This window comes from Genypterus blacodes, unplaced genomic scaffold, assembly GCF_046128005.1.
Source record: "Genypterus blacodes isolate CSIRO-AG114 ecotype Tasmania unplaced genomic scaffold, CSIRO-AGI_Gbla_v1 ptg000093l_1, whole genome shotgun sequence".
Classification (NCBI taxonomy): domain Eukaryota; kingdom Metazoa; phylum Chordata; class Actinopteri; order Ophidiiformes; family Ophidiidae; genus Genypterus; species Genypterus blacodes.
Genome location: NW_027466897.1, coordinates 2,276,609 through 2,302,831, shown reverse-complemented (window position 1 = coordinate 2,302,831; position 26,223 = coordinate 2,276,609). Strand labels below are relative to the sequence as shown.

The window sequence follows — 26,223 nt, the reverse complement described above, 5'->3', positions numbered from 1 at the left end:
GTTGTCGCATAACTGTTATCATACAGTTGCCTTTAGAAAGATGTCTCGACTGTACTCGGGCCAAACCTGTTCAGCACTACCAAGAAGGGCTGTTGGTACATTCAAAGACCCCTACAGACTTCAAAAGACACAAGATGAAACGATGAAAGGAAAGGCTGGTGAACACCTCATCGAATATCCCTATGAAGTCCTCAAGAACACCTTTTCTACTACCGATACCCCTCTGGCCCCCTCTGGCTGTTCAACTGGTGAGGGGGCAGCAGGCAGAGGTTTCATGAATAGAAAAGGCAAAAGAAAAGTTACCTTGGGGGCCTCACACAAAGGACACGCAAAGAGTGTGAATCACAGCGTCTAGAGCCTTGCGAGACGTCTTTTTGCCCTGAAAGTTCTACTTCACACGACGTGCACCTGGTGTTTAAAGCCTTCAGGGATCCGTTAACTATTCATCGGGTTGCTTCTCTGTGTAGTTCAGAGCTGATGAAGACTCCTGGATGGTGACAGAATATCTTTAGCACTACAGCTGTAGGCCAGTGGAAAGTTTCACACAGGGCGGCTAATTTGTTTAAGGTTCTCCGTCACTGGTACGTGAAACCTTTCTGGATGCGGAGCAGGGTGATAATAGACCAGAGTGTGTAGAAAAGGTCAAGGAAAGGTTAGGCGCAATTGAGTTATGGGTTACTTACCAGTTTTGCCAGCCCCGCTCTCCCCTGTGATAAGGATGCATTGGTCCTTGTCTTGGTCCCTCAGTGAACGGTAGGCCTCATCTGCCAAAGCATAGCTGAAAAACACAAGGCATGAAGTCATTAGCCTTTCTGTTACATTACACGTCCATTTATGTAATTCATTTAGCTACAATTGCACTTTTTGCAGACCTAAGGAACAGTTATTAAAGGTTTTGAGAAATTAGAGGGTCATGATGATCCGTTATTTATGGAAACTTTAAGGACACTCTCAGTGATGTTATGAAACAGAATTAAAAATAATAATTATGTGGTTTAATCCAGAACTAGGCCACATCTTTGGGATAACCACACCACTGAAGTGACTTGGAGCTTCATGTAGTTGTATTGTCTGGTCCATAGTTTGAATATTTAACATTTCCTTGTTGTTTTCTTGAACAAATGCTGTTTAAACTTTTGTAATCAAAACCCAGACAAGAACAGTTAGATGGCTATGAAATAAGTGAATCCACTGCATGGAGTACTGGACACTTCTTCAAAGTAGGTCAACCTAATTAAAGCTGTTGCATGATCACTGGTTTTAGTGATTTAGTGACTTAACTGACCGTAATGTAAGAGTTATAAGAGCTGAATCTGCTTTCATCATATCCTTGTGAATGTTATTGTGTTATTCAGTGAAACTGTAAAATAACTATTGAATGATAGAGAAATAGTCCTTTTATGAAATTAATACTACTGACATACATTCCAGGAAGTGATACGCTGGGAAATTAGGAGCAGTTATTGTAGTTTCACCCCCACTAGATTCCCAAACAATATAATAGTTGTTCTCTTTCAGTGCACAACCCCTTACAATAATTTGTGAGTCGTAGACGGTGTTGAGAACTTTCTATGCCGTGTAGCATGACTGTCTATAATTTAAAGTGAAGCACCCATAAAGAAGGAGCAGTGCAGGGTGAGACTAAGGTCCTTTACAGCTTCCATTTGGCAGGCAAACAGTCATCTACAGTTCTGCAGGACCATGCTCCAACTTTCTCCTCTAGCAGCCCACGAGACTCCAAATTAACACCTACAGCTTCCATTACTCAGGAATTTTTCCAAAGTCATGTCTACCAATAGCTGTGATTTTGCAGCATTCCCCCTTTTTCCCTTTTCCAAATTTAAGCCGCAATTCAGACAAGTGTCACTCTAACATTAATATTATGGAGGCCTGATCCACTACAGACTGAGACGTTAACACATACCTGTCCAAAAACTAATAGTCGCATTCAATTGCCAAAAAAATCCCAAAACAACTCTGTTCTCAGCCACCTGTGTGCTCCGTCATGTCATATGCAAATGGTGTTAAGTGCCCGTGTATCTCAACTCTAAATGCCAAAATCTTCACCCACAGATTTTAGGGGTCCATACAGAGTACTCCACCACCTTTACACATCAATTTCTGTTTATTGTGTACCATCTATTATTACTGGCTTTTGTGGGTGTAGAGGGCAGTCTGAAAAACTAAAATCACTCCCAGGGATTTGATGCCTTGAATTATCTATATAAAGTGGGTTTAGTTTTCAAACTTCTGTCTGGCAGACGTGCCTTAAAGTATAGAGAGAAAGTAACCATAGTGATGTTATAGAGGGCAGTCCCCCTCACTTTACACACACCCTCTATAGCCACAGAGGCTTTATACAGCTGTTTCCACATGATGAACGGTGCTCCTCCAGACCAATAAAACTGAATCTGATGTGTAAAATTACTGGCACCCCTTCTTTAAAACCTCCTTGTTGTTGAGAAAGAAAAGTTTGAGTAAAACAAGACATCCACAGAACGATATCCTGTATCTTCTGGGTCCATCACAGAAGGATGACACACTGCACTTTAGGCCAATGTAAATCAGGAACTTAAGCAGAAGAGTCAGTTGCAAGTGTGTGTGACATTAACCATCTGCCTCTGCTGAATTGTCCATGAGCAAGACACTGAATCCCCACCAACTCTAAGATCAAGGATCAACTCTTCCAAAGTTGTAAATTCAAAACCATGAAGCTTCTCCAGCTGCTTGAATAACATGACAAGATCAACAATCATAATTCATATGGGCTGCACTGAGTACAGGATAAATATAGCTTTGGGTAGTTTTAGAGGAATGCATCAAAAGTAGTCTCTCTCAAGTATCTCATTTCAGCTAATTCTTCCCCGTGGGGAGGAGGGGTTCCACACAAACTCACCTCATTCAGTGAGTAATATCATTAAGCGTGTATATGCCTCAGAAGTAGCAGAAACAAATGCAGACAGGAATGTTTGACACTCCAAAACTGGAGTCAAGTTTAGTGCACGGACATAATCTGGCACCAACCTGCAGATTAGAAATGGGATAGACCGGTTCAAAAGACTACCTAAAGGCTTCTACACACCACGGGATGTTTATTAGGGTACTCCAGGTTAGGTACAAGGAAAATGAAATAATGAAAAAATTACTTAAGCGGCACTGACAGATGCCATAAGCAATAAGTGGTACAATAAAACTGTAAAACTCTGGGTGACCACCCTTATTCTATTTGGGATCTGAGTAAAAAAAAAAGAAGGTCCTACTGGAGTTTTGAATGTTCAGTTCAAAAGCTTCTTAAGATAGATGTGCATTTTGAAAGCCTGTATGATTTAGGTCAATTACACAATTTAATTTCCACTGGAATAATCATATATACGTACATAAAGACATGGAAACAGAAGCCCAAGTCTAAAAATGAACAAGTTGGGATGAAGCAGCAAATGCATATTGGAGTCATTGTGGCTGGGAGCAAAACTTGGGAGTGTATGATCGTGCGTTGAACTAACATTGACCTTTGATTTGCAAAAGAGCTGAACAGCCAGATGAAGAGCATCCAGGCCACAAGTTTAGCTAATGACGCTTAGGGTTCTGCACTGTCGCATATCATTTTGGACCAGAATCCTGCAGCTCTGCCTCTCGTCTTCTCCCCCTCTGCCGCCAAAAACTCTCAGGAAAGAAAGGCAGGTTTTGTTGCTATAGCAGAGCCTGGTGAAGTTTATCATTGGCCTTCTGACAAACGTTATCCTTTACTGCAGTAGTTTAGTGCAGTAACTTTTTCTGTGTCCGACAAGTCTGTCCCCTGACACCCCGCAGTGCCCCATCACACCACTCATGTGCACCACCCTGCAGCCTTTTGTAGGGCCACGTACATTACGTCACCCTTTAAGAGTGAGTGTGTGTGTGTGTGTGTGTGTGTGTGTGTGTGTGTGTGTGAGAGAGAGAGAGAGAGAAGGGAGGGGGGTCAGCAGAGCAGATGTCTGCTTTGTGAAAATAGCCCTGTTGCCTGCACGATTCTGACAATGAGCAAATCATCAAACAATTATCCTGCCCCCAGTGGAGGCCAGGGTGCAGGCGGAGAGGGTGGGGGGAGGACCAGGAATATGGGGGTACAAAATAGAAGTGGGAGGTCTGAACTGGTCACATGAATATGAATAGCCACTGCATAAATCATAATATGAATAGAGGACCCGAACAGTCTGCAGGCCTGAGGGGTTACCCCTCCTTAAAGCAGAATTAGACACGATGTACATGAGCGGTAGCTATCATTAAGCCCATGATAGCAGGATGCACGCGTCAAAAAAGTAGAGGTCAAATACATGACAAAGCCCCACGTTCACCATCAAAGGCAGTGGAACCAATGAATGAGGCACACAGGCCACCATGATCAGTGTGAGAAGGCCTGGAGCAGGGCGGGGTGAGGGTTAGGCAGGGATAAGACCTTGAACCAGGAGTGGTGCTTGGCACGTCTGCTTCACATCTGCTAGCAAGCTGTAATTTGGATTTGCACGTGGCAGTGGTGAACACAAAGCCACAGTGGCATGAGGTAAGCAGTAGAAAATAGTCTGTACCAGCCTGGTTACTGGGACACTGGAGGAGATGATGGGCCTGCAGGGTGGGGTACTCTGAGGGCAGGTCCAGCACACTTTAAAGCCAAGATTTGTAGATGCTAATGAAGCTGTAATGTATGGGCCGGGTGCAGGGCCCACCCAGCTCCGGGGAGATGACTAGCCCTGTGCAAAATACAGTATAATCTCTCTTTAAGGCTATTAGCCATGGCTTCATGCTGAAGTGTGACTGAACACACTATTGAATTATAACTGCATCAGCATATTATTTCTACAAAAAGCCTCAGTGTGGATCTGGCTTCTCCTGGGGGCCTCAGCAAATCCGTCCGGTTGGGATGGAGCTTCCAAAGAAGGAACTCGTTCCTGATGCAGTGTGAACGGGTGGGAGTTGGCTGCACGCAAGACACAACACACCAGATGTGTGGCTTGGGGAAGAGGGTATTGATACCGATACTGGACCTGAAAGAGTGGGTGGGAAGGGAACACACACATCAAGGATAGTGGTTTCTACAGATGTGCGCCATCTGTGTTGTGTTTTTGACAGTGCCGTGCTACCAGACAGCTGGTAAAGACAGCGGCACGCTCCTTCGGATTCAGCTCGTTCGACTCGACTGGTGACCGTGTTTATCCAGAAATGCCCACGCTGGAGGGTGGAGAGAAGGCTTGATTTCTTAGAAAAGGAGAGGGCTGATTTGTTAAAGGAAGTCTGTCTTCAGTGTGCTTTTGGAATGTCCAGACAATTATAACGGGGAATAACAGCTCACACTTTCCCTTCTATCGGCAAAGAAATGGAAAGAAGAAAAGAAAGCTGAAGAACGATCCTTACGCAACAGCCACGCCTCAGCACAGGCAGCCAATCACCGGCACAAGATCACAAAGATAAAATTATATTGAAGATGACAGCATTCTCTCAATGTGTAATTAACAATGTGTGATAAGAGATACCCTCCCTGTCTAAATTAGAGACTCAAGGTGAAGTACTGCTGCATTAAATCTATAATTCTTTCAACGCTCACCACGACTAAAGTGCTCACCGATACTCTTCCCCCCCCATACACCAGACTTTGAGGGGGTCCAGAGCTTTAATTTACTTTACAGTGCAGCAATTTAGTTTTCCGCAGCAGGGGAAAACACACATCCAGGCTGTTTGTCTGATCCTTGGAAAAGCAGGAAATAAGCATGCTGAGTAAGTCGGCAAAACATCCTCAGAATAATTCTTTTGAGGCTCTTTCAGCAGGTTTGCGGGAATCCACGTGTAGCAGACCTTGTAAAAAAACAAACAAACACTGGGAATCAAATGACTTCAATCATCGGTACGAGATAATTTGAGGTAAATCTGTCAGTTGATGGTTTTTTCGGTGGGGTAACAATCTCAGTACTTTGCAATAAATCCTTTGGATTGAAGGACATGTGGACGTTGGAACAACAACAGTCTTGTTTAGGTATTTCAACATCCACTTGGCTTGCCTTCAAGTAAGCAAAACAATGACCTTGTTTTCCACAGTCAGACAACCCACAAAGCCAATATTGGGCCTACGTTGGCACCCGCTGTAGTCCGACACCTTCCACCCCTGACAACCAGGAAATGTGTGCAACATTGGGAGGAGGTTCAGAAGCAAGCAATGGCTGTGAAAGTGGGTTCCTTAGGCCAGAATTAACACCTCCCACTGGAATATGAGGGTTGAAAGGTAAGAGAAAAGCACCCTGGTTCATCTGGAACAATCATTAATACAGGCTCAAACCAATGGAATATCACTTAGTTGCAGAGCTGCTTGTGTATGGCAGCCAGCTCATTAACCTAAAAGCTTCATGCAACTGATATATAAACAAGCTGTTGGAAATGATTGCGCCCAGATCTGCACCACAGCTAATCAAAGCGTTCACCACCACTTTTGAATGTGCATTAAAACTTTGATTATGCGGCGATTAAGGGGACAAATCGACTTTTTAAACGTCACATAAACACAGCAATTCGACTGTAATCACCATAAAGTAAAGAAAGCTAACGAAGGCTACAGCCCTACTGTGGATAATGGAATTTATTCAGGCATGTACTGTAAAGGCCAGGGTGAGAACAATACACTCCCACATGCATTTCCTCGTCTCCCTCTTCTAACTCCATTCATGCAGTGCGTCATGTACTGTATACTATTCTTAAGCCTGATTCACAATACGGGCAAATCATCAGAGAATTCAGTGTGGTGGTAAATGAAGTGACTGTTGTAGGTTTCAGATTACCAGTAGAACAATGCAATCAAACAATACTTATAAACACAACTGGGTTCCACAGCCAATAGCACGGTCAAGCCACATAAAGCCACTCCCAAGTGTGCTGGAAAGCTTGCTTGAGTTGATGTGAACGATCGCATGCGGCACACTTATCAATGGCAGGGGTACAAGATGAAGGATTCTGAAAGGACCATGCTAAGCCGCAGCCATGGGAAGTACCACTTAGGAATGTCAACAATGAGAAAAGCAAACATGACACTGGCCCTGCCGTAACCAGGGTCGCAGCTGAAAAGCTCCTTGAAAGGCAACAACTTTTGCTTTTCCTCAACAAAAGGTTGTGAATGTATGAGACAGAGCGACTATATAATGCCTTCTCCTATGTTCCCATGTGAAATCCCAATTCCCCCGATTCAGATACGTTATATATACTGACAAGCATGAATACAATCTAACCAAAATTCCAATCCAACAATTTGACTTAGCGCGACTCACAGCTCAGCTCTGACAGCTATTAGAGGTGATGCTGAGTGGAGGTCCTCAGCATACTCATAATGTAATCGTACTGAATTACAGGTGTAGCTGATGTTTCGGCTGCTCCACAGAACATTGGCCGTTAAACTGTCAACTCACGGTTGGCTTCCCGGTAGCGGTGCCTTTTACCTTTGTAGCGAGTTCGTACAGACATAATAGGATGTGCCTGCAGCTGAAGAGCCGGCTGAGGGATAGTGACCTTGCAGCTGCAAAGTGCAAGCCTAAGATGTCACTGATATTAAATACTCCTTCTATAGTAACATGCCCGCCACCAAGAGCAAGAGCATTCTAAGAACAATATACTGGAGGGGGAAAACTGCACGCCAAAAATCCAAGCCTCCATACTAGGAAAACATTGCACACAAATGAAACGAGTCTTATCAATTTGCCCCTAGTTTGGCACGCTTGTCACATGTCGTTATGAAAGCTGTGTACACAGACAGAAGGCACGTAAAGCCATTGTTCCCCCTGTGAATGGAAAGAATTTACTTTGTTGTATAAATCTCCTATTGTCCACGGCTGCCCGAAACCCTTCTCATACGAGCAATATACGACACAACGGCCAATGTTTAATCAGTGTCATGATGCATTCTCTCTGCTGCACAGTGTGGGACATTTCATACTCACACAACTACTAAAGGTGCATATACATTGACTTTGCGGGCTCCATGCAAGGTGATATTTAATGAACTGGTGAGAGATCATATTTAAGTTCGAGGAAAGGATTAGCGATTGGAGATCAAGTTTCATGCAACGTTTTCTATAAAGAAAGGAGAGTGAGGGACAAAGTGGGAAGCGTGAGACTGGATGAACACCGGTATGTATGCAACACCTCTGAAAAGCACCTGGGGAACCTTCAGTCAAACACGAGCAGAATACAGAAGCACGAATGAGTCGCCAGTGTAGTTCTAAGTTAATGTCCCATTAAAACCCCAACTTGAGCCTGAATCATTAAGGTCATTTCACACGTCATGTGCAATCTCTCTTTTCAGATATTGCATATGAATGACGACATCTGATGGACTTTACACTTTATGTAAAAGAAAGAATATGTTCTTGCTTTCTGGATTTTGTTTCACTGCACTCTGCTTCAAAATAACTTAAGTGTGTGGGTAGATGAGGTTTTCAATCAATGGGCAGGCTTTCTCACAAATGCATCTGAACACCGCATTTCGTCCGACTGAGACGTGACAGGAGTCCAATCACGGAGAGATAGAGACTGCGAGTGTATGCATGCGTGTATGACTGCAGTATGTATCCATTAAAGTAAAAGCATGTTCGAGGACTGATTGGTCATAAAAGGGTGCCATTATTACAACATAGCAGCGTGATGGTGGTGCGTTGGAGCAGTGGGTGGGCCGGACACACACCCACACACACGCAAACATGTTTCACCTTCGTTTCCAATCATCCCTCTCCACGTTCACCGAGCTCAGCATTCCGCCAACACACATACTGAGAGGACCGGCTCTACCTACCCGAGTCAAAATGCCATTTCAACAAGTGCCCACTTAAGCCTACCTACATAGAGGCTCCGTGCAGCTCTGCAGATCTGGATGCTTGGCTCCACATCAAAACAAGCTCACTTATGTAACAGCAAAACACAAAATTCACACAGTATCAGGCCGTACATGTGATGGATGAAAAGGGGAAGGGAAGAGACACGGTAATAGATGCAGTTTTGCAGAGGAGCTTCTATTGGGTTTATTCTGAGATCTACATATTTTTGATGAGGGATGAAATTGTTATAGAACACAGCTGTTCAGCTCAGTGTAAATGACTCGTTTGTTAATTAGCTTTCAAGAGGAAGTCCGCCAGGTGAGGAAATGAACGTGTGCAGAACGCTCACACCAATTACAAAGCCTTTACATGCTTGAGAAAGCAACTCACAATCATAAGCTCCTATTCAGAGAACACATATTTCAATTTAAATCTTATTATGGTGTTTACATGAATTACAGCTTCACAGAAGTTGGCTGTGATACGAGTTAAGGACTGCATGATTATAAATGTCAGTGTTTTGTTTAAAGGGGGGGCTTTGGCATAATGATGTTTTAGGTGTACACGGCCTAAAAGAGAAATGAAGTTCTGTAAACAAACAAATACAGGGACATGTGACCGGGGCGTTATGACAAGGCCTGAAGCAGTCTGTCAAAACCCCAACTAAGCAGTTTTCCTGGTGCTTGAGCCCTGACATAGAGTGTGTCCTACACAGGGCGTCTCTGCTCCATTAGCCAGCCAGGACGCCTCCTGTGGCCAAAGCGCTGATGGCACAAGGTACTGAGTGCAGAGTGTACCAGGGGTCTCAATACCTCATTACACACCGGGGTAATACGATCCCACCCTGGAGATTTGAGGCTAGCTGCCTGTCCCCACACACATACACACACACACACACACCACACAAGCATTAGAGATGAACTAATCAGTGGCCCCACTCAAACCCCAGCAGCCTTGCAGATGGCCTCCAGTCATCTTTTGTACGTCCCTTAGTGGCTAAGCCAGACACAGATTGAGGAGTGTGTGTGTGCGTGTGTGTGGAGACGACGGAAACACCTGCCACTTTATGAGAGGCCTCATCTGGGAGGAGAACATTTCTTTGTCCGGTGAAAAAAATGATGGATGGATGAGTGGTGGACTGTAACAAGAGGGATGTGGCTGTGGAGGGTTGGCAAACGTTTGTTTACACATTATATTTGTGACTAATGATGAGGCGAGACAGCAAAAACCACTGAGATGATAAAACAAATGCTTAATAAGTTAATACAAAGGTTCGTGACTAGTTTTTAATTAAAAATCCATTTCCTTAGATCTTGTGACTGTGAATCAGAACATGAAGTGGACCTGATGCACAGCTTTGCTTTATTCCCATCAACGGGACTGAAATTTCCAAATTTGCTCACCTGACAACCAGTGGATGGAAACATTCACAGACTGAGCGGATATTTACGGTTTGTCATGAGCCACTGTTGTCTTAAGAGGCTCCAATTAAAAAGAGACCTGAGGCAATTAGTCTACCAGCTGCAGTACCACACCCTCACCACCATCCAAGCTGCCTTTCCTCCTCTGGGAGAGCGGGAGCAGGTGTTACACACACGTGCACACACACACACAATCAACACACACACACACACACACACACACACACACAGGTCCTTAACTCAGGCTCAATGGCACACAAAAGCTCTGACAAAAACATACTTAAAGTTAAATCCCACCATGTAACCCCTGTGGGTTTGAAAGGTGGCTGATGAAAGTTGGTGGCTTCATGCTTTGCAGAGCAGTGGTTGTGGGTCAGGCTGGAGTCACATTACTCTAAATGTGAGCCCAGTCCACTGTAACAACTCTGTTTTCTCCTCGCACAAGGCGCGTTGAACAAAGAAAAATTGCACATTGTGCCACTGTGGATCACAGTAGCAACAAAGCTTGCAAAGAAACTCATTTAAGCGCTCTTGGCTTGTGGCGCATCACTTTAAGACATCCATGCAAATGTAGATAACTGTCTGAGCCAACGGTGATGTAACAGCATTAGCAGTTGGCATGAAACACAGCGCTAAGCAACATCAACATTTCAGACCTGTGATTACTTTGCCTTGTCCTGAATCGAGGGGCTTCATTTAATCCTTGTTGCTGGTTACCAAAATAAAGAAAGTTCAAGCTAACCAAAATTGAGCAACAGGGGTCAGATAAGAACACTCGCTTTGCTTGTCAGTTAGAAATGTCAAGGAGCAGCGGCAACAAAATCAAAACAGGAAGACGTTTCCATGCTGGGACAACAAAATGACACAATACAATGACAGGAATGGGATACTGTCTCAGTCACAGGCATCATTCGAGCTGCATATGAAACAAAACAATGACAGCAGAAAGCTTCAAGAGGAAACCCACATAATGGAAGATGCGCTGCCTTGAGATGGCTGCAGAATGGAGCAGATATAACCACAAAGTCCAAAGAAGCTATACACCACTACATTATGGGAAAGTGGGGCAAAATGTCACATTTTATAGCAGCGTTGGATCTCAATCTTGTCTCTGAGCAGCCAAGAGCCGCAGTGACACATAACCCTAATGACTTGGCTTCACTATAAACCACAGTCATCGTGCAGACAGGATTTAACCTAATTGTCTAAGGGAAGATGAAACGCATCGGCAGAGTTCAGCGGTTGAGCTCTCTCTCTCTCTCTCCCTCTCCTAATCCCACACGTAATCCCAACAGCTCCAGCTAACCGGGCCGCTGCTTTGTTGCATCAAGAGATATGATAAAAAGTCGAGAACTACAAATACTGTAATATTGCACTACTGAGAGCTAGAGATATTGACCCAGGGCTAATTTAGGGCAACAGATGCAGACGGAATTGCAAACAATATACAGCTCACCATAACATTGAGAGCTAGGGTTCACATTTCCAAAGAATGATGTGCGAGAGATAAATGGTAAAATTAGGAAAAAGAAAAAGATTTATACAACTGAGGCTAGATAGAAACAAAGTGATGCATGTTTGCAAGTGCCAAATGGAAAGAGGAACTTTTTGGTGCTGTATTTAGGAATGTTCTCTGGTCAGGCCACTCAGAGTTAAAGTTAGATGGCGTGCTGTAAAAAAACGACGGCTCACTGTGCTATTTTAAATCAAATAAGACAGATGTTAAAAGGAGGGAAACTCAGTGCTGTGTGTGTTTCCCAAGTGACATCCAGAGTGCCGCCGATGTGGTCTAAATGGCTGGAATTCGATTTGAAGAGGGGAGGGGGGGGGGGGGCTTTAGCTTTAGTGCCTAATAAGGATTAAAGACAGGAAGAGGAAGACTCCCCAAACCCCCTGGTGTTATTTTAATGAAAGTTCCGCAGTGACCCCCTTGAGCAGTGGCCAGTCACTGTGTTAATAAAGCCCCTGAGCCAGTTTAGGATGAGCGTGAAAGGTAACAGGAATCATTAGGAGGAGAGTTTATTACTCTAAAACACAGACAGTAAAAACACTCACTCTATCTTTCCTTTGTGTTCAAATGAAGCTGCTCTAATGTGTGATAATGAGGCGGTTAAGCTGAAGATTGGTAAGTTATTCCTTATGTAGCTGATCCATTATAGCTATTCGATCAATGCAAAGACACAGAAACAGTCCAGTCGGCTCGACAGGATTGATTGAGTTGTGATTCTGAAACTCTGTCTTTCTGCTTTTATTTATGAGCTGCTCTACATTTCCGATTTGAAATTTCAAATCTCAGTTTTAACACTACCAGCTCTCGTATTGTTTAACAAGCACCTCATTTGTCACCTCTTGCTGCAGTTTTGTTCCGTCTGCCTGCTCTCCATCTGTAACCGCTCATCTGGCAGATGGGCGCATTGATTGGCCTAGCTGCTCCACATCATTTTTCATAGGCGCTCGCTATTGGATGAGGCGCGGCCACAGAGGGAGCCGGGCAGACTGATAACACAGCAGCCTGCAGCCGCCGCCGACAGCTCGCTTCAGATACAACAGCTGCAGACTTGGCTTAAAAACTTTCGCACTCCAAAATAAACTTTGTGTTTGCTGCCACATTCAGTCTGTAGTCTGACTACATTAGCACTTTATTCAGGGACGTTGTGGTTTTTGGCTCGTTAGCGTTGCTGACACTTTGGGTTTGGGCTTTAAATCATGCGACAGAATGACATTACATTCACAACACAGCAAACAAAAGCAGATAACATCAGCGACTGTGCACGCTTATGCCACATTTACACAACACCTCCACACCAGCAGCAAAGTGGAGTTTCTTCCATTGATGCCGAGCTGCAGTCTCTGATCCAAACCCTACAGAAAAACTTGCAAAGTTTCAAAGCCCCAACTACATCAGAAAAGACCCAGAGAAGCGGAAACACATCCCCGACATGGCCATCCAAACACAGCTGACCCGAGGGCTTTTATTGATTACTGATCAATCAGACCAGCTGGCACTTATTTAGCTGGACTGAAACATTGCACGCTCTCACTCATCCCTCAGCAGCATATTGTTGCAAAATGCCTGGTTTCAGGTTTTCATTAGTAAACTGAGCAGGAACACAACCTGTGTGCAGGTAGGAAGGAGGAGAAGTCGTCGCTCAGGCTTCCTCCATTATTCCTCCAGCGCCACAGTTTTACAGACTGCAACTGTAAAGCACTTTCCTAGGAGATGGTGTGTGTGTGTGTGTGTGTGTGCATCCCTAGGTTCCTTTCTACAGCACATAAGCAAACAGAAAAGGGGAGAAACAGGGCCAAAGCAGCCTGAAAGTGTGTCTAGTAATCCATTCTGTGCAAGTTGTGCAAGTGTGTGTGTGTGTGTGTGTGTGTGTAAAGTAAAGCCAGGGCCCATTGCTTTGCTGCTCGCTGTCAGCAGGGAGCGTGTGTGCATTTGGGACAAAGACTCTCTCTTCTCAGCGAGAGCCTTTAGACACAGCACACTAATTGACGATTGCCGGGCTTTGTCTTACCCTGGCAGCCCCTCAGCAGTGTTGGCTCAGGGTTACCAGTGAACAGATGGCACGGTGCTCCAATGGCAGACAACCCTACCAGACTGACCCTCCATTCAACATGTAGTGTGTCGCTCTGATCTCGATCCTCAACCCCTCCCCATCAGCCTCTGTGGCCAAGTCACTAATCTGTCCTCAGGTTCGCTAAATCTTCACATACGGTTTATTGAGTTAATTCATACTTCAGGCCTGTGGAAGCTCTAATGGTGTGCGTTTTGTCACCGGACCAGTTATCCAATCAAAAGTGCCCAAACAAGAAGTGGCAAGAGAAAATGGACTCACATGTGTGGACTGAGTTCATAAAAGTTCCTGTTGCGATACTCCTCCACTTTGTCTGGCGTGAAGATGGGCAGGGTCCTGTAAGGGTTCATGGAGATCACCACGCTGCCGATGTACGTCTGTGAGGGAGAAGGTGAAGGGTTAAAAGGTTAGCGAGCAGCACGACTCTCCACAAAGTATTTTCACAGCATTACACAAGCTGTCAACAGCGACGGGTCTTCAATAACTCTGTCTCTGCCCTCTGTTCACTTCTGAGGTCAAGGTGAGAGGAACTCTGCTTCCCTCGGGGTTTCCCTCAGCTGGGGTATTCCTGATGCAGCGTTCAGACATGCAAAGCCTGGAATAGCATTTATGGAATCCGTGGACTTGGCAGTAAGCAGCAAGTGTAAGGAGGTCAAGGTTTTGAATTGAGGCAGGAATTCAAACTGATGTATATGTCAGAATATGTGAAGGCGTTCTGCTTCTAACATCATTTTTTGTTTAAAGAAAGGTCAATATTTAAGGTTTTGTATTGAAAGCATTGCTTAACTTGTTGTGCCAACATTCCAGAACAATAAATCTGAAGTAATCTGAATCTTGTTTGTGGCATTTCTGGTATTTTACAGAGCATCTTAGTGAGCATATCTGTGGAAAATCGAAAAGCCAAAACTTCTAATTCTGATTTCCATGTCTGACATCATACGTAAGATTCACACTGTTTCTCTTCTACAGATTTACACGTGTTGGCTCTTTCTGGAAAGCAAATGTAACCAGCCGATGTTTTCAGCACCCTCCCACGCTCAGAACAGAGCCCAGATAGCACTTTCAGACATCAATCACAAGCCATTTTCTGCACTTCCCATGGTAATGGCTGTTGCATAACCCACTCTGACAGGAGTGGGGCCTGGCCTTACCCGTGGCGGAACACACACACCGCCTCCCACAGCCGCTTGTTAAACAGCACACAAGAGGCAGAGTGAGGCTTTTTGAAGTGCACAAAGGGAGAGAGCTGCAGCGCGAACAAACAGAGGTGTCAATGACAGTTTCTCCTGACCATCAACGGATAACAACAAATATAAAAAAGCACAAGCGCGCTGCCATTTCTTTCAAGCCTCTGAGGCGAATCAAGCACTTACTTCTCTGTGGCCCACGTGATGACTTTATGAATGCCACAAATACTAAAGACCTCATAAAATAATCATCATCCAGCTACAGGGAACATTAATTACAGCTGTAAAACAATAAATAAGGTAGGGAGGGTTAGAATCCAGGCTCATGGGCACTGACTAATGGGTGACTAATGTGGAGACTATGGAAAAAAACAGCTTACAATGAATATACTGCAAATCAGACGGACAGGATTCATCTTTAATGTGAAACATCAGACCCCTGAGCAGAGGAATCAAACTCTCTAAAGCTGCAGTTACCTTCCATTTCAACGTTTCACTAAGAGACAACGTTTTTTTGTCTCCATGTTTCCGACACAGGTGTTTAACGTGCACATGCATAACAAGAACAACAACAGTGCCATTTTGTGCTCCGGTCCAATAATGAACTGGGGAACACTGCACTGAAGTTTCTTGTGCTGGGTGCTGATATGTTCCCAAACAATGGATTTGTAAATGATATCCACAGAACCGTGGATGAGTCTTCCCTGCACAGGTTGAAATGAAGCAAAGTCACAGTCCAGAGCTTTAGGAGATAAAGGAATCTGAGTGCTGTGTCCCGACTTTTTCAAATCAACACGTCTTCCTCCACAGATGAGGTCAGACATGAGACACATTTAACAGGGCGATTACCGTTCTCTTTGAATTACTGTGGAGTTAGGTGACGCATAAACACACTTGTGCAAAACAAAGCCACGCTTCTTCTGCTGCGTTCTGACAGTCATACGATACACAAGCTCGGGTTTCTCAGGAAAAGTGCCTCATGAGGGGAAAATATGTTCATATGTGAGGACTGCACACCACAGATTTATTGGATAAATATGGGCTTCAGTGTTTCTGCTGGTGACTGCCTGTGAGGACAAGCTTGTGCCACCTTAAATCTTCCATTATGAACATGCGATCCACCTCTCCAAGATGATACAACACTCATTTCCACTTCATATTCAGGAAGCGACAGCTGAGTTTTGTTCAATAATGTAATGGAAACAGTCTCTGTGGGAGAGCGTTATGATTACACATTTTGTTTAAAATGCCTTACTGTGCATGTTTCCTTAAACTAATTCCACAAGAGTTAGCTCAGCACCGCACGGGACAGAAACATCTGAGCTTGGAGTTTAGGACACAGAAAAATTGGGCCATTGAGATGTCAAAGCGCCACGCCGTTCCCTCGCCTCAGCAGGATGTGGGCTGCAATCTCAACAAAATATCGAGCTGCCTGCGCTGCTTGAGCCAATCAGCTCTGTGTGAGGTGACATCATCTCATGGGCCCCGAGTCCCGTCAGCCAAGAGCAACCAGAGCAGGGCTGTAATCATCTCGGCTGACGTTTGGAGCGGGCCAGCCTGCAGTGGAGAGGACCGGCAGTGCCACAGCAGCATCGGACACCCTCACGCACGCACACACACACACAGAGATAAACATCAAGGCAGACAATGTTCTTGTCCCCGAGCTCTGGATTTTCTGCCTCATTTAGAGGCATCATCTGCATTCCCCAGTGATGTGATTTATTGATTGGTGGGTCGGTTGCTGTGGTGTCTGTATCCGTGCCACTGCTTTCTGGGAGCAGGACTGAGATGATTGAGCGTGAATGGAGGAACAATGGAGTTCGGAAAAAAGTATCTGAAAATGGATACAGCAGCTTCCCCCTGAGGATACATCCAGACTTGGTGGTGAGGAGAGGGATGTAACCCAATCTCATCTGTGAAACATTAACAGTATCATATTGAGTTTGCATATTGCGGACTTACGTAGATTTCGTTGTGGTCGAAGCGCTTCCTCAGGTTCTCGATGAAGGAATCTTCCGACAGGGGCTCTAGGAGGACCATGTCGCCAACCCCGATCATGTTATCTAGAAGTGACGTCTTCACCTCCATCTTGGCTGCACGTGTCCCCCCCTGTGCGGAAAAAACAGAGGAAGCATGCATCAAACACACATTCAACAGAGAGGAAGCCAGAGAAATGCCTCGCCGCGTTCCACCGAGGACGCCATTGTTTTATATTCGACAGCAATTACTTGTGAAAGTCTCCAGCAACGTTTTTTCCAGAGGCGCTCTCTGATTAGTCAACAACAAACAGTCCTAAACTTAGCCAATGCAAATAAACTGTGGGGTGGACATGTTTGCTCAGCAGTGCTTTGACTCCGGGGGAGGAACAGGGCCGTTTCATTGGCTATCCAGTGGCGTTCTACTCTGCCAAACTGCGGATCTTAGAATGTTCCCCGAGGGAATTACATAATAAAAAGATCTTTGCCCTTGACCTCTGGGTTCCTGCCCAGCTGGGATCCGCTCCTGTAACTGGGCCTCCTGTACATCAAATACCACCCCCACCCTCCACCAAAAACTTGGAAAAAAAAAACCCTAAATGGCTGTAGTTTTCCCCCCCGTTTGCTTGTTGTAGCCGTGTAATATTCGGGGGGCCAGTGAGGGCTCTGGGCTGGAGTGCGCCTGGACAAAGACACTGCTGGGGGTGGCAGTTTTCGCTCTAATGTTGCCCCTCGTCTCCTTTGGGACAGTAATCCCAGAGCTATAGGGTGGGAAATAAAAGAGGGGCCTATGGCACATTCAGGGCCTTGATTCAGGGGCTTTGCTGTACCACAAATCCAGCGTGTGTTGTTGTGACAGACGGTCTGCTCCAGGCCAGCGGATGAGGCCACGCACTCATCTCATTGTTCACTGTCCTCTCTTACTACAGCACCGTCTTTGCATAACAGAGGCCACTAGCTGGCGTGGATTTGTTTTGTAATTCATTGATGTCTTGATTGATGAGGTTATTGTAGCGTCTCTTAGGTGCAAGTTCGAGATGAATGCCGAGATTTCAACAGCAAAAACCCTCACTTTGTTCCTGAAACCCAGAGACACCGACTCCAAGCAGTGATTTTGGAACCAGCGTGAGTTTCCTGTGCAGACCTCTTCACTTGACATTATGCCTGGCTTCTGCTTTCCTGCAGGGCAAAATGTTATAGGTCCAATAAAAAAAGGGGGGGGGGGGGGTGAAAAAAAGCTTTTCTCTTTGCTCTTGGCTGGAGGTGAGATTCAAGTTCCACAACCGCCGACTCTCGCTGACAACAAAACACGAAAACAGAATTTATACGTGAGCTGAAACAGATGGGTAAGAATCCTGCAGAAAGCCATTTTACCGAGCTGAAATAAATAAAAAATGTCCATACGTCAATCATCTGTAGACAACTTAACAAGACACAAGGTCGGGTTTCCTTTGAGCACAAACTGTCTCCCTACAAACTGGCAGTCGGAAGACAAGAACCAATACTACAGCAAACCACTTTATCTGCTAAGAGGAAAAAAAAGTGTAAAGTTCTCTGGGAAAAAGTGTTTGGTTGTAGTCACAATAAACTACAGATAGATAACACGTTCAATCTGTTCTGATCCTTATCTAAAGCTATCTTAGTGATGAATATGGCACACTTGCATTTTGAGTGGATGTACAATTGTTAAGTCTACCCTGACTTTGATGCAAATTTTGTACATTTCCTACGCGTCATATATGCCTCAAATCATTTGGGATGCAAATTCAAAAGGTGCTCAGTTTCGTTCATGGAGCGTGACTGGGATGAAACTGAGCATTTGTGTCTTTAGGTAAAGTGACATATTATTATTGTATTCAAACTCTTCAGAGCACCGATTTGTTTTTCCATCAACCACTTAACACCTGCTCCCATTCAGGTGTGAAATGTAAATACAATAAATCCCTTTTTTTAAACTTTAGACCTTTTTACTTCCCTCAATTTAGCACTTCCCTTCTCTTTACCTGTGTATTAAATGGGACACACAGGGTCATCTACAGGGAGAAATAGACCAGTTATTGTAGAACGCTACTGAAATTGACTGGCCGCTGTTTTCGCTCAATAACAAACTGCAAACAGCTGTGAGGTTGCAAACTCCCCCGACAGCTTGATGCAGCCGGCAAAGGAAATCAGCAGGAGGGAAACTATTTGCCCACAGGTCAAACCAAAGTCCAGCAGGGTTTGTTCACCTGAGTCTGCCAACCAGTACACAGAGTCGGCTTTAGGTATAAACAGAGACCGAGGTGTTTATCGGATAGGGCTCGCGTCTACCGGTCGCTCCACTTCTACCTCTACCCCGGGTGTTTCGAGTCTCGTTGCTAGATTCCTCAGATATTTTTCTCGTTTACATTTGTGCTCAGCGTATTCATCTCAATATTAATCTTGATGCATTATGTGGTCGCTGAGTGTACGATTCGCATTTATGAGAGGTTGGGATTTACTCAACATATGTGCATGAATGTGATTAACAGCAGATGTTTCCCGTAAGAGGTTTTAAGTACGGTCGCGTTCACGCATGCGCTAACACACTCACATTTATAAATAACTAAATGTGACCTACTGAAAAATGGCAATCAAGATCGTATCAGTGCTGCCTTGCGAGGATTCGTAATGGACATAACGATCATTAAACAAGGATTCTAACGCTGTTGCTACATAAAACATGAAGTACGTGTAGAAACAAAGCAGTGAAGTGCTGAGTCAGGTCTCTGGCAGGTAGCGGAATAGTTTTAAGAACACGGCCTTCTCTGAGAGAGGAAAAACACGCACTGAAGCTTCCCGCTTGACCTGGGGGAGAGCATAATGTGTCCCTGATTATCTGTGCCATTCTGACCGGCAACATATTTCATGTGTCTGCTGCGTGGTGCTGGTTGCCCTCGGCCCCTGTGCTCATAACCCACTACCCCACACTTGGAGCTCGCTTCCAGGCGAGTGGGTGACACCAACCCATTAATAAGAGTCCCTGCCTTCTGCTAACTATTGTGCCGAACCCCGACAGCCTGGGCGGAGAATTCATCAAAATAAAACTTGTAAGAGGCAAATTCCTCGCGGGAGCTAATGTACGCTGAAATCTCTCTGATCGTTATCTGGCAGGTACGCTTGTGAGCTGAGCCGCCATTACTCTCACAGCTTAATCTCAGGAAGCACTGCAGACTTTGGGAGTTTGGCTGCATGTTGTCTTAACAACTCGGTGTGCGCTCCAAACATCGTTTCGGGGCCCATGCTGAGTGGCACGTTGCTGGTTTGTGGCCGATGGGTGAGGTTTCCACACCATTTAAGTTCAGCAAATTACATGCTGCTCGGGCTTCCTCGAATCAAAGTACCATGTGTACCAGCATGGCAACCAAGGGGGATACCAAAAACACATTTCACAGGGTTTGGCATGGCCGTCTCCAAACCTAAAACTTGTATTATTACCCACGTCAACACTTTTTCCAACTTGAAATATATGCATTCAGATCTTTTACATCCATATTTTCTTTGTGATTTAGCAAATGAAAGTTCAGACCAGAGACTGAGAAGCTGCAAGAATCCTGGAAAATCTCTGACTCCTCAATGTGTTGTGTGCCCTGAATGATGGTTAAATACTGTTTAAATAGTGTTTTTCTTGATCCTCTAGCGCTGATTTCTACTCTCAGTGAAGGGTGCGTCTGTCTTGTTGAAAGACTTCCATGGAGGATTGTCTGTCTCAGTCCAGGAAGCCTCCTTGCTCAACCATCTCAGAACTGTCTTCTCTCAGTGGGTAGAGCAGGAAGAGATGAGAAATGTGCAGGAGAGGCAGGATAGAGACGCTAAACTAATGGACAGCAGTGTCATATGGTGCCCTCATGCATACTATTCCATGGTGCACCTCATCCTCAAAGAGCATTAGCGCAGCTTTACTCACGCAATCTGCCATTTCTGACCATCAGCTAATATTAATTCACTGTAACAGCGACGGCTGGTGCTCCATTAAGCTGTTTTCCCTCACTTGTGGTGTGGCAATGTCACACGGAGCGCACTGTGGAGGTCAAGCGAAGGACACTGCCGAGTTACGCTTCTATCCATCCATTTTCACAGATTAAAAAAAGGGCTGTATTAGGGAGGGCTCAGCTGTTCTAAAATATGAATGAGATTCTAGCGTGTATATGGAAAAGCCAATACAGATAAGTGTGCTGGACCTGGGATTACACTGCATGTCACCAACAATATTAAAAAAACATGATTTGCCTGGAGTGCCTGTCACACTGACCCAGATTCTAGGTTGAGAAATGGAGGCAAAACAGCATTAAATGTACATGCATTATTTACAGGTCCTAGACTGAAGCGACGGGACGTCTTCTCTCCTCGTTCGCCCCAAAGGCAAAGAAGGCCGTGCATGTGCAAACACACATGAGACGAGCTGAGCCAATAAAGCAGCTGTTTATTGTTGGGACGCTTGTACTTGGCTGCCAGTTCACGTCAAAGCGGCCCTACCATCTAAACTGACATTTGGCCTGTGGGAAAGCTGATGTGTGTTTTGTCAGCTACACTGGTATATAAAAGCATCACTCTAGTGCGGGAGCGGTTGTTTGCGAACACGGCGGCGTCCGTGTGCAAACAAATGATATTGAACTCTATTATGCACTGTAATAGACCGTAAATCCCCCCAGAGATGGAGCTGGCCTTGTCACGGGCAGCGGAGTCACAACATCATAGCCTGCTGGCAATAATGGGGATTAGAGCCCTCGCTAATGGAGCAGCGGCGGCGGCGGCGCATGGTGCTTTGCCAAAAAGAGCAGGCCGGGACAGAGACGACGGAGCTTCAGAGAGCCAGCAGCAGCCTGGGAAAAGTGAGCTGGAATCTCATCTCGGTGTCATACGTGCAAGAGACGTGAGCAAACTTGCAGCGATGTCATTTGCCGGCACGCAAAGCGATATGACGGGCGGTGGAAACTTTGAACAGTTCACACATAATGACCTCCATTCAAAGACTTGCGTCTTGCGTCACAGGTGCAGACACACGACAACCGCTAGACAAAGCATACTTAATGATTTGGTAAAGGCCTGGGGACGGTGTGCAGAACTCCAATATTTACCTCCAAGTCAGGTTAGATTTTTGCCTTTCTTTGTTCATACGACGGAGGTGAACGGCTCAAACTGCAACGAGACGTGAAACCCTGGGTTAAGACGTCTCAACGTCTGGACTGTAGTTTTTGATTTCTGGACTGTAGTGAGCACTCATCTGAACTGCTGTATAAAAAATGTTTTTCTTTTAAAGAAGAAATGAAACTGGTGATTATTGAGCCCGTTTTATATATTTATAAAAAGGCACTTAGTTCCTCTGGTTGGATTTTCCAAGACGTCTCTATGCATAATTACTCTACTTTACGCATAATTACTTCCCTTAGTCGACTAAAAACAAAATGTGGATCAAGGCTAATGTCAAGGAGACCAATTTCATCAGTCACTGTGAGAAGCACTCTAGTTAATACCGACTGAAACGGGACAGAAATCAGCAAAAACACATCTACTCCAACTTAAACAACTGACTGAACTTAAACAACACTCTAAAGTCAAATGTCCTAAAAAGAACGATGGTAAACAGGTTTGTTCTGGACAAAGCCCACACTCACCAATGTTTTAGAGACAATTTGGCAAGAGTGGATCTGTTGGCTCGCACCTGGAGGAAAGATTCTTTGGTACGCACTGCGTTTTATTACAAATGCTGATGGGATGATATTTTACATTAAATACTAAGCAGTTACTATTTCCGTGGCCCTTCTCTCTGGATCCTCAGGATTCACAGTTATAATTCGCCAGTAACAACAGCTCTTAAGTGAACCTTCCCAGTTAAATGCACACAAGAGAACCCTGGCAGTAAGGTAAGAATTTTCATTGCATACAGCACATGAATGTGCTCAAATGTTCCCCACACTGTTGGCAGCTTCAGTGTTTCCTGCACTACAGGCGGTGAAACACACTGGCTCGGTTTTCACGCCGGCGAATGAAGAAAGCAGCTGTCTAGAACGTCACCGAGCACTAATAAGCTGAATCAAAACGCGCAATGTTATAACCCTACTTCTTTAAGGGAAGTTGTTCTCTGAGTGGACTCTGATTTGAATGAAGGGCACCGGCAACATTCCATTTTACTACAAGATTGATAAGCCGGAAGAACCGTGAGAGGTTCCGATGCTTCATAGGACCCTCCTGCATAAAACGGGGCTGCTGGAGGGTTTTCATGCTCCATTGTATGCAGCTGCACATGTGTGACCCTGGTTATCTCTGTTGGTGCAGGGCTAACACAAGACGCACGCCTCACTACACTAAGCTGCACGGGCAGACAAGTGCAAACACTATTCATCACCATGGCAGTGGCTGAGGGACTTTGGTCCTCTATACACACCACATTAGACTGTCTCGTCTGGCCCAACAGTGTTCCTGGACCGGCGTTTGGCCCATTAAAGCAGCACAGTGGGAGAGAGGCGAGCAGACTGAGCCCGAGGAGAGCGACGAGGACAACCGTTTCTAAAAACAGGCCCGCGCACTTTTCCGAGCCAAGTTGAGCTAAATGGTTACTTTACTTTTTCCAGGAGTGTGTGTGTGCAACTTCCAAAGCCTTACCACACTACCGCTCACAGTCAGCTTACATCAGTTTGTTTGATCAGTGCTGGTAATAAAGTTCCCATCTGGTTCCCTTACTGAGACTCTGGCTGACCGGCGGGGACGTTTGTGGAAAAACCGCAAAGAGCAAGACACGATCTGAAAAAAACAAATGTCTTATCTGATTCTTCAGGGAAAACCGAGTTCATCAATTATCAGAATTTGATAAACCGCAAAGATTAAGTAGAGCCAAAATGAAATCATTCAGCAAAGCCAAGGAAGCATCAAAGTACAACACTAACAGCTGAATGGGAAAGAGGTTTGACATGTTCATTCAATAGTTTTTGAAATATACACAGGGCAGTATTTCAATGCAGCTTTCACACTTTAAGACTGTAAATGCATGAGAATGACCTTGAATCAGTAAAGTTCACTTTTAGACGGAGTGGAAATCAGGCCTTGAATTCCTTCCTGTTCTAATTCATGCACCAAATGTGCTGTCCCAACATAAACAATCACTGTAATGGTACCAACACACAACGGCATAGAGACCAGGTTCCTCCGGCCCTCTATAGGGAGCTTGCAGCAGTCTTGCTAGTTTGCTTCATCATCCAATTATATAAACTTATTTTTGTACCTTGCGCGGTAACATAATTTGTCCAAATGCGATAAAAATGATATATATGCATCATCAAATGTAGATCCGCTGACTCTAGATTCTATACATAAGGAATGCCTCCACTTCTAACCTTGCCCGTTTGGATCCCTGCAGAAAGTAAACAGGACGACTTTTGACAAGGGAAACTTAACTTTGGGATGTTTCTCAGAGGTGTGTGTGTGTGTGTGTAACAAGGGGTGTATTCATGCAGTCCAAGCTGAGCTGTAATTTATTCCAGTCAGCAGCAAAAAAAATAAAAAAGATATCTGAAAACCAGGGAGGATTTAAGGAGTAAATGCACTTTCAGGTTCAGTCTACTTTTTTAAGTTTGTACCTTTTAGTTTTAGTTCCAATTTAGTATATCTGACTTGTAATGACTGCAACCTGGAGGTCACACTTAACGTCTCAGAATATCACACATTTTGACCACTGATGTTTATTTGATGCAGACCGATCATAACATTACTTTTTATATGAACTGACTTAACTTTGGTTATGGAATTTAGATCATTTTCCATTATCAAGAGTCATTTCAATTCCCCTGCATCACTGCTTCCTACTTGGAGGGGCCATTTAAATTGCCACATATGTGCAATTGATACAAATACAAAGTAGCTGCCGGATGCTTGGATGTAAATATGCATTTAACAAAGAGTTGAAGTGAAGCCAAGAGGGTAGTTCTTGCCTTGACTTAACCGTCTTTGGGCGCTGGTGGATGGTCACACTCTTGACTTACAAAGACACGCAGATGCGAGCAATTAGCGAGCACACGTTTGATTAACGGCGTCAAACGGGCCTCGGGTTGGGCTGAACGGGAGACAAACAACATCAAGGAAACCTGCAGCTAATAGCTCCTTCCACTTTGTCCCGCTGTACATTACACTTCGTGCACAAAGAAAAAAGAAAGATAAACAAAAAGAAACTCCCAACCCCCTCCTGGACCGAGTGAGCGAGAATGAATGAGTTTGGAAGCAGGCGTTGAACAGAAAAAGAAAAAGAAAGGAAAACTAAGTTAACTTCTGTGCTAAGTTGGTGCAAATGCGTCTAAATTACAAAAGTGAGGTATGAAAACAGAGTATATTGTAAACACAGGAGCCACACAATGTCAAACTTACCTCTTTATCACTTAAACAGTTGCTCCCTCGTTATAAATCCACTCCACGGACAAAAGTAAGAACCCAGGGGCGCTTTTCCTCCAAGTGTGGACCGGCTCCTGGTGCCCTTCCCCGCTGTCTTCACCGTAACTTTGTTCCTCCGTGCTGGGAGAGGCAAGAACGTGGCTCTCATCCGGACCGCAGCACTTTGAATGGAGCTCTGGGATGGACTTGAGACTGCGGGGCTGGCCGGCGAAGGGAGTGGCTGGAGCGGCGTCTCTGGGCTCGACTCAGCGTCCCCTAATCACCTACAGCGTAATGGCAGGAGGAGGGGAGGGTTCAGGGTGCTTTCAAATGCTGCGGGAAATTTCGCTGTTTCAACACAAGTGAATGAAAAACCAGAGAAAGTAGTTTAACTGCGTTGTGGCGATTTGCGGTTTTCTTAAAATAGACCAGTAGTTGGTGCTGGGTCACAGAACATTGCATATATGAAGAAACGGAGGCAATTTGCATCTTTACTCTCTTATACTACTATATGTGTGTACATGTTTGCAACGCGTACCATCCCTCAAAACACATCCAAACTTACCAAGAACATTGTTCAGAGATCTAACATTTAAATACCGTGCTTTTCACCATTCATTTAAATTACCAAATTATAAAAGTGGGAAATATGAACAATAATATATGACACCTGCCTATGACATCACAAATGATATTATAGCTGACTCATGAAGGGACATAAATTGGAACCCCCTCTATTTCCGTCGGGATAATAAACTTTCATCTTATCTTTCTCATTGAAGCTGTTGAGGACAGCGCCCTCCAGGCCCTTCAGACGCTTTAGATGGATAGACGGATGGATGAATAAATGGTTGGAGATGTGG

The 26,223-nt window shown here is 44.8% G+C and overlaps 1 protein-coding gene across 3 annotated transcripts in view; it reads right to left on the bottom strand.

Annotated features, from left to right (window-relative positions):
• The window catches only part of myo1b (myosin IB), a 53,716-nt gene extending 28,083 nt beyond the window's left edge, over positions 1-25,633 (bottom strand). For 2 of the 3 annotated variants that reach the window (XM_076159036.1, XM_076159037.1), the window contains exons 1-4: positions 25,358-25,632; positions 16,971-17,117; positions 14,083-14,198; positions 684-778 (exon numbers count right to left, since the gene is read on the bottom strand). In XM_076159036.1, coding sequence (XP_076015151.1) covers positions 684-778; positions 14,083-14,198; positions 16,971-17,096 — 337 coding nt within the window. In that variant the 5' untranslated portion in view covers positions 17,097-17,117; positions 25,358-25,632. Of the gene's footprint in view, positions 1-683; positions 779-14,082; positions 14,199-16,970; positions 17,118-25,357 lie in introns of all 3 variants that reach the window. The other variant, XM_076159038.1, reaches the window with a different exon arrangement.
• Between the last annotated feature and the right edge of the window lie 590 nt (positions 25,634-26,223).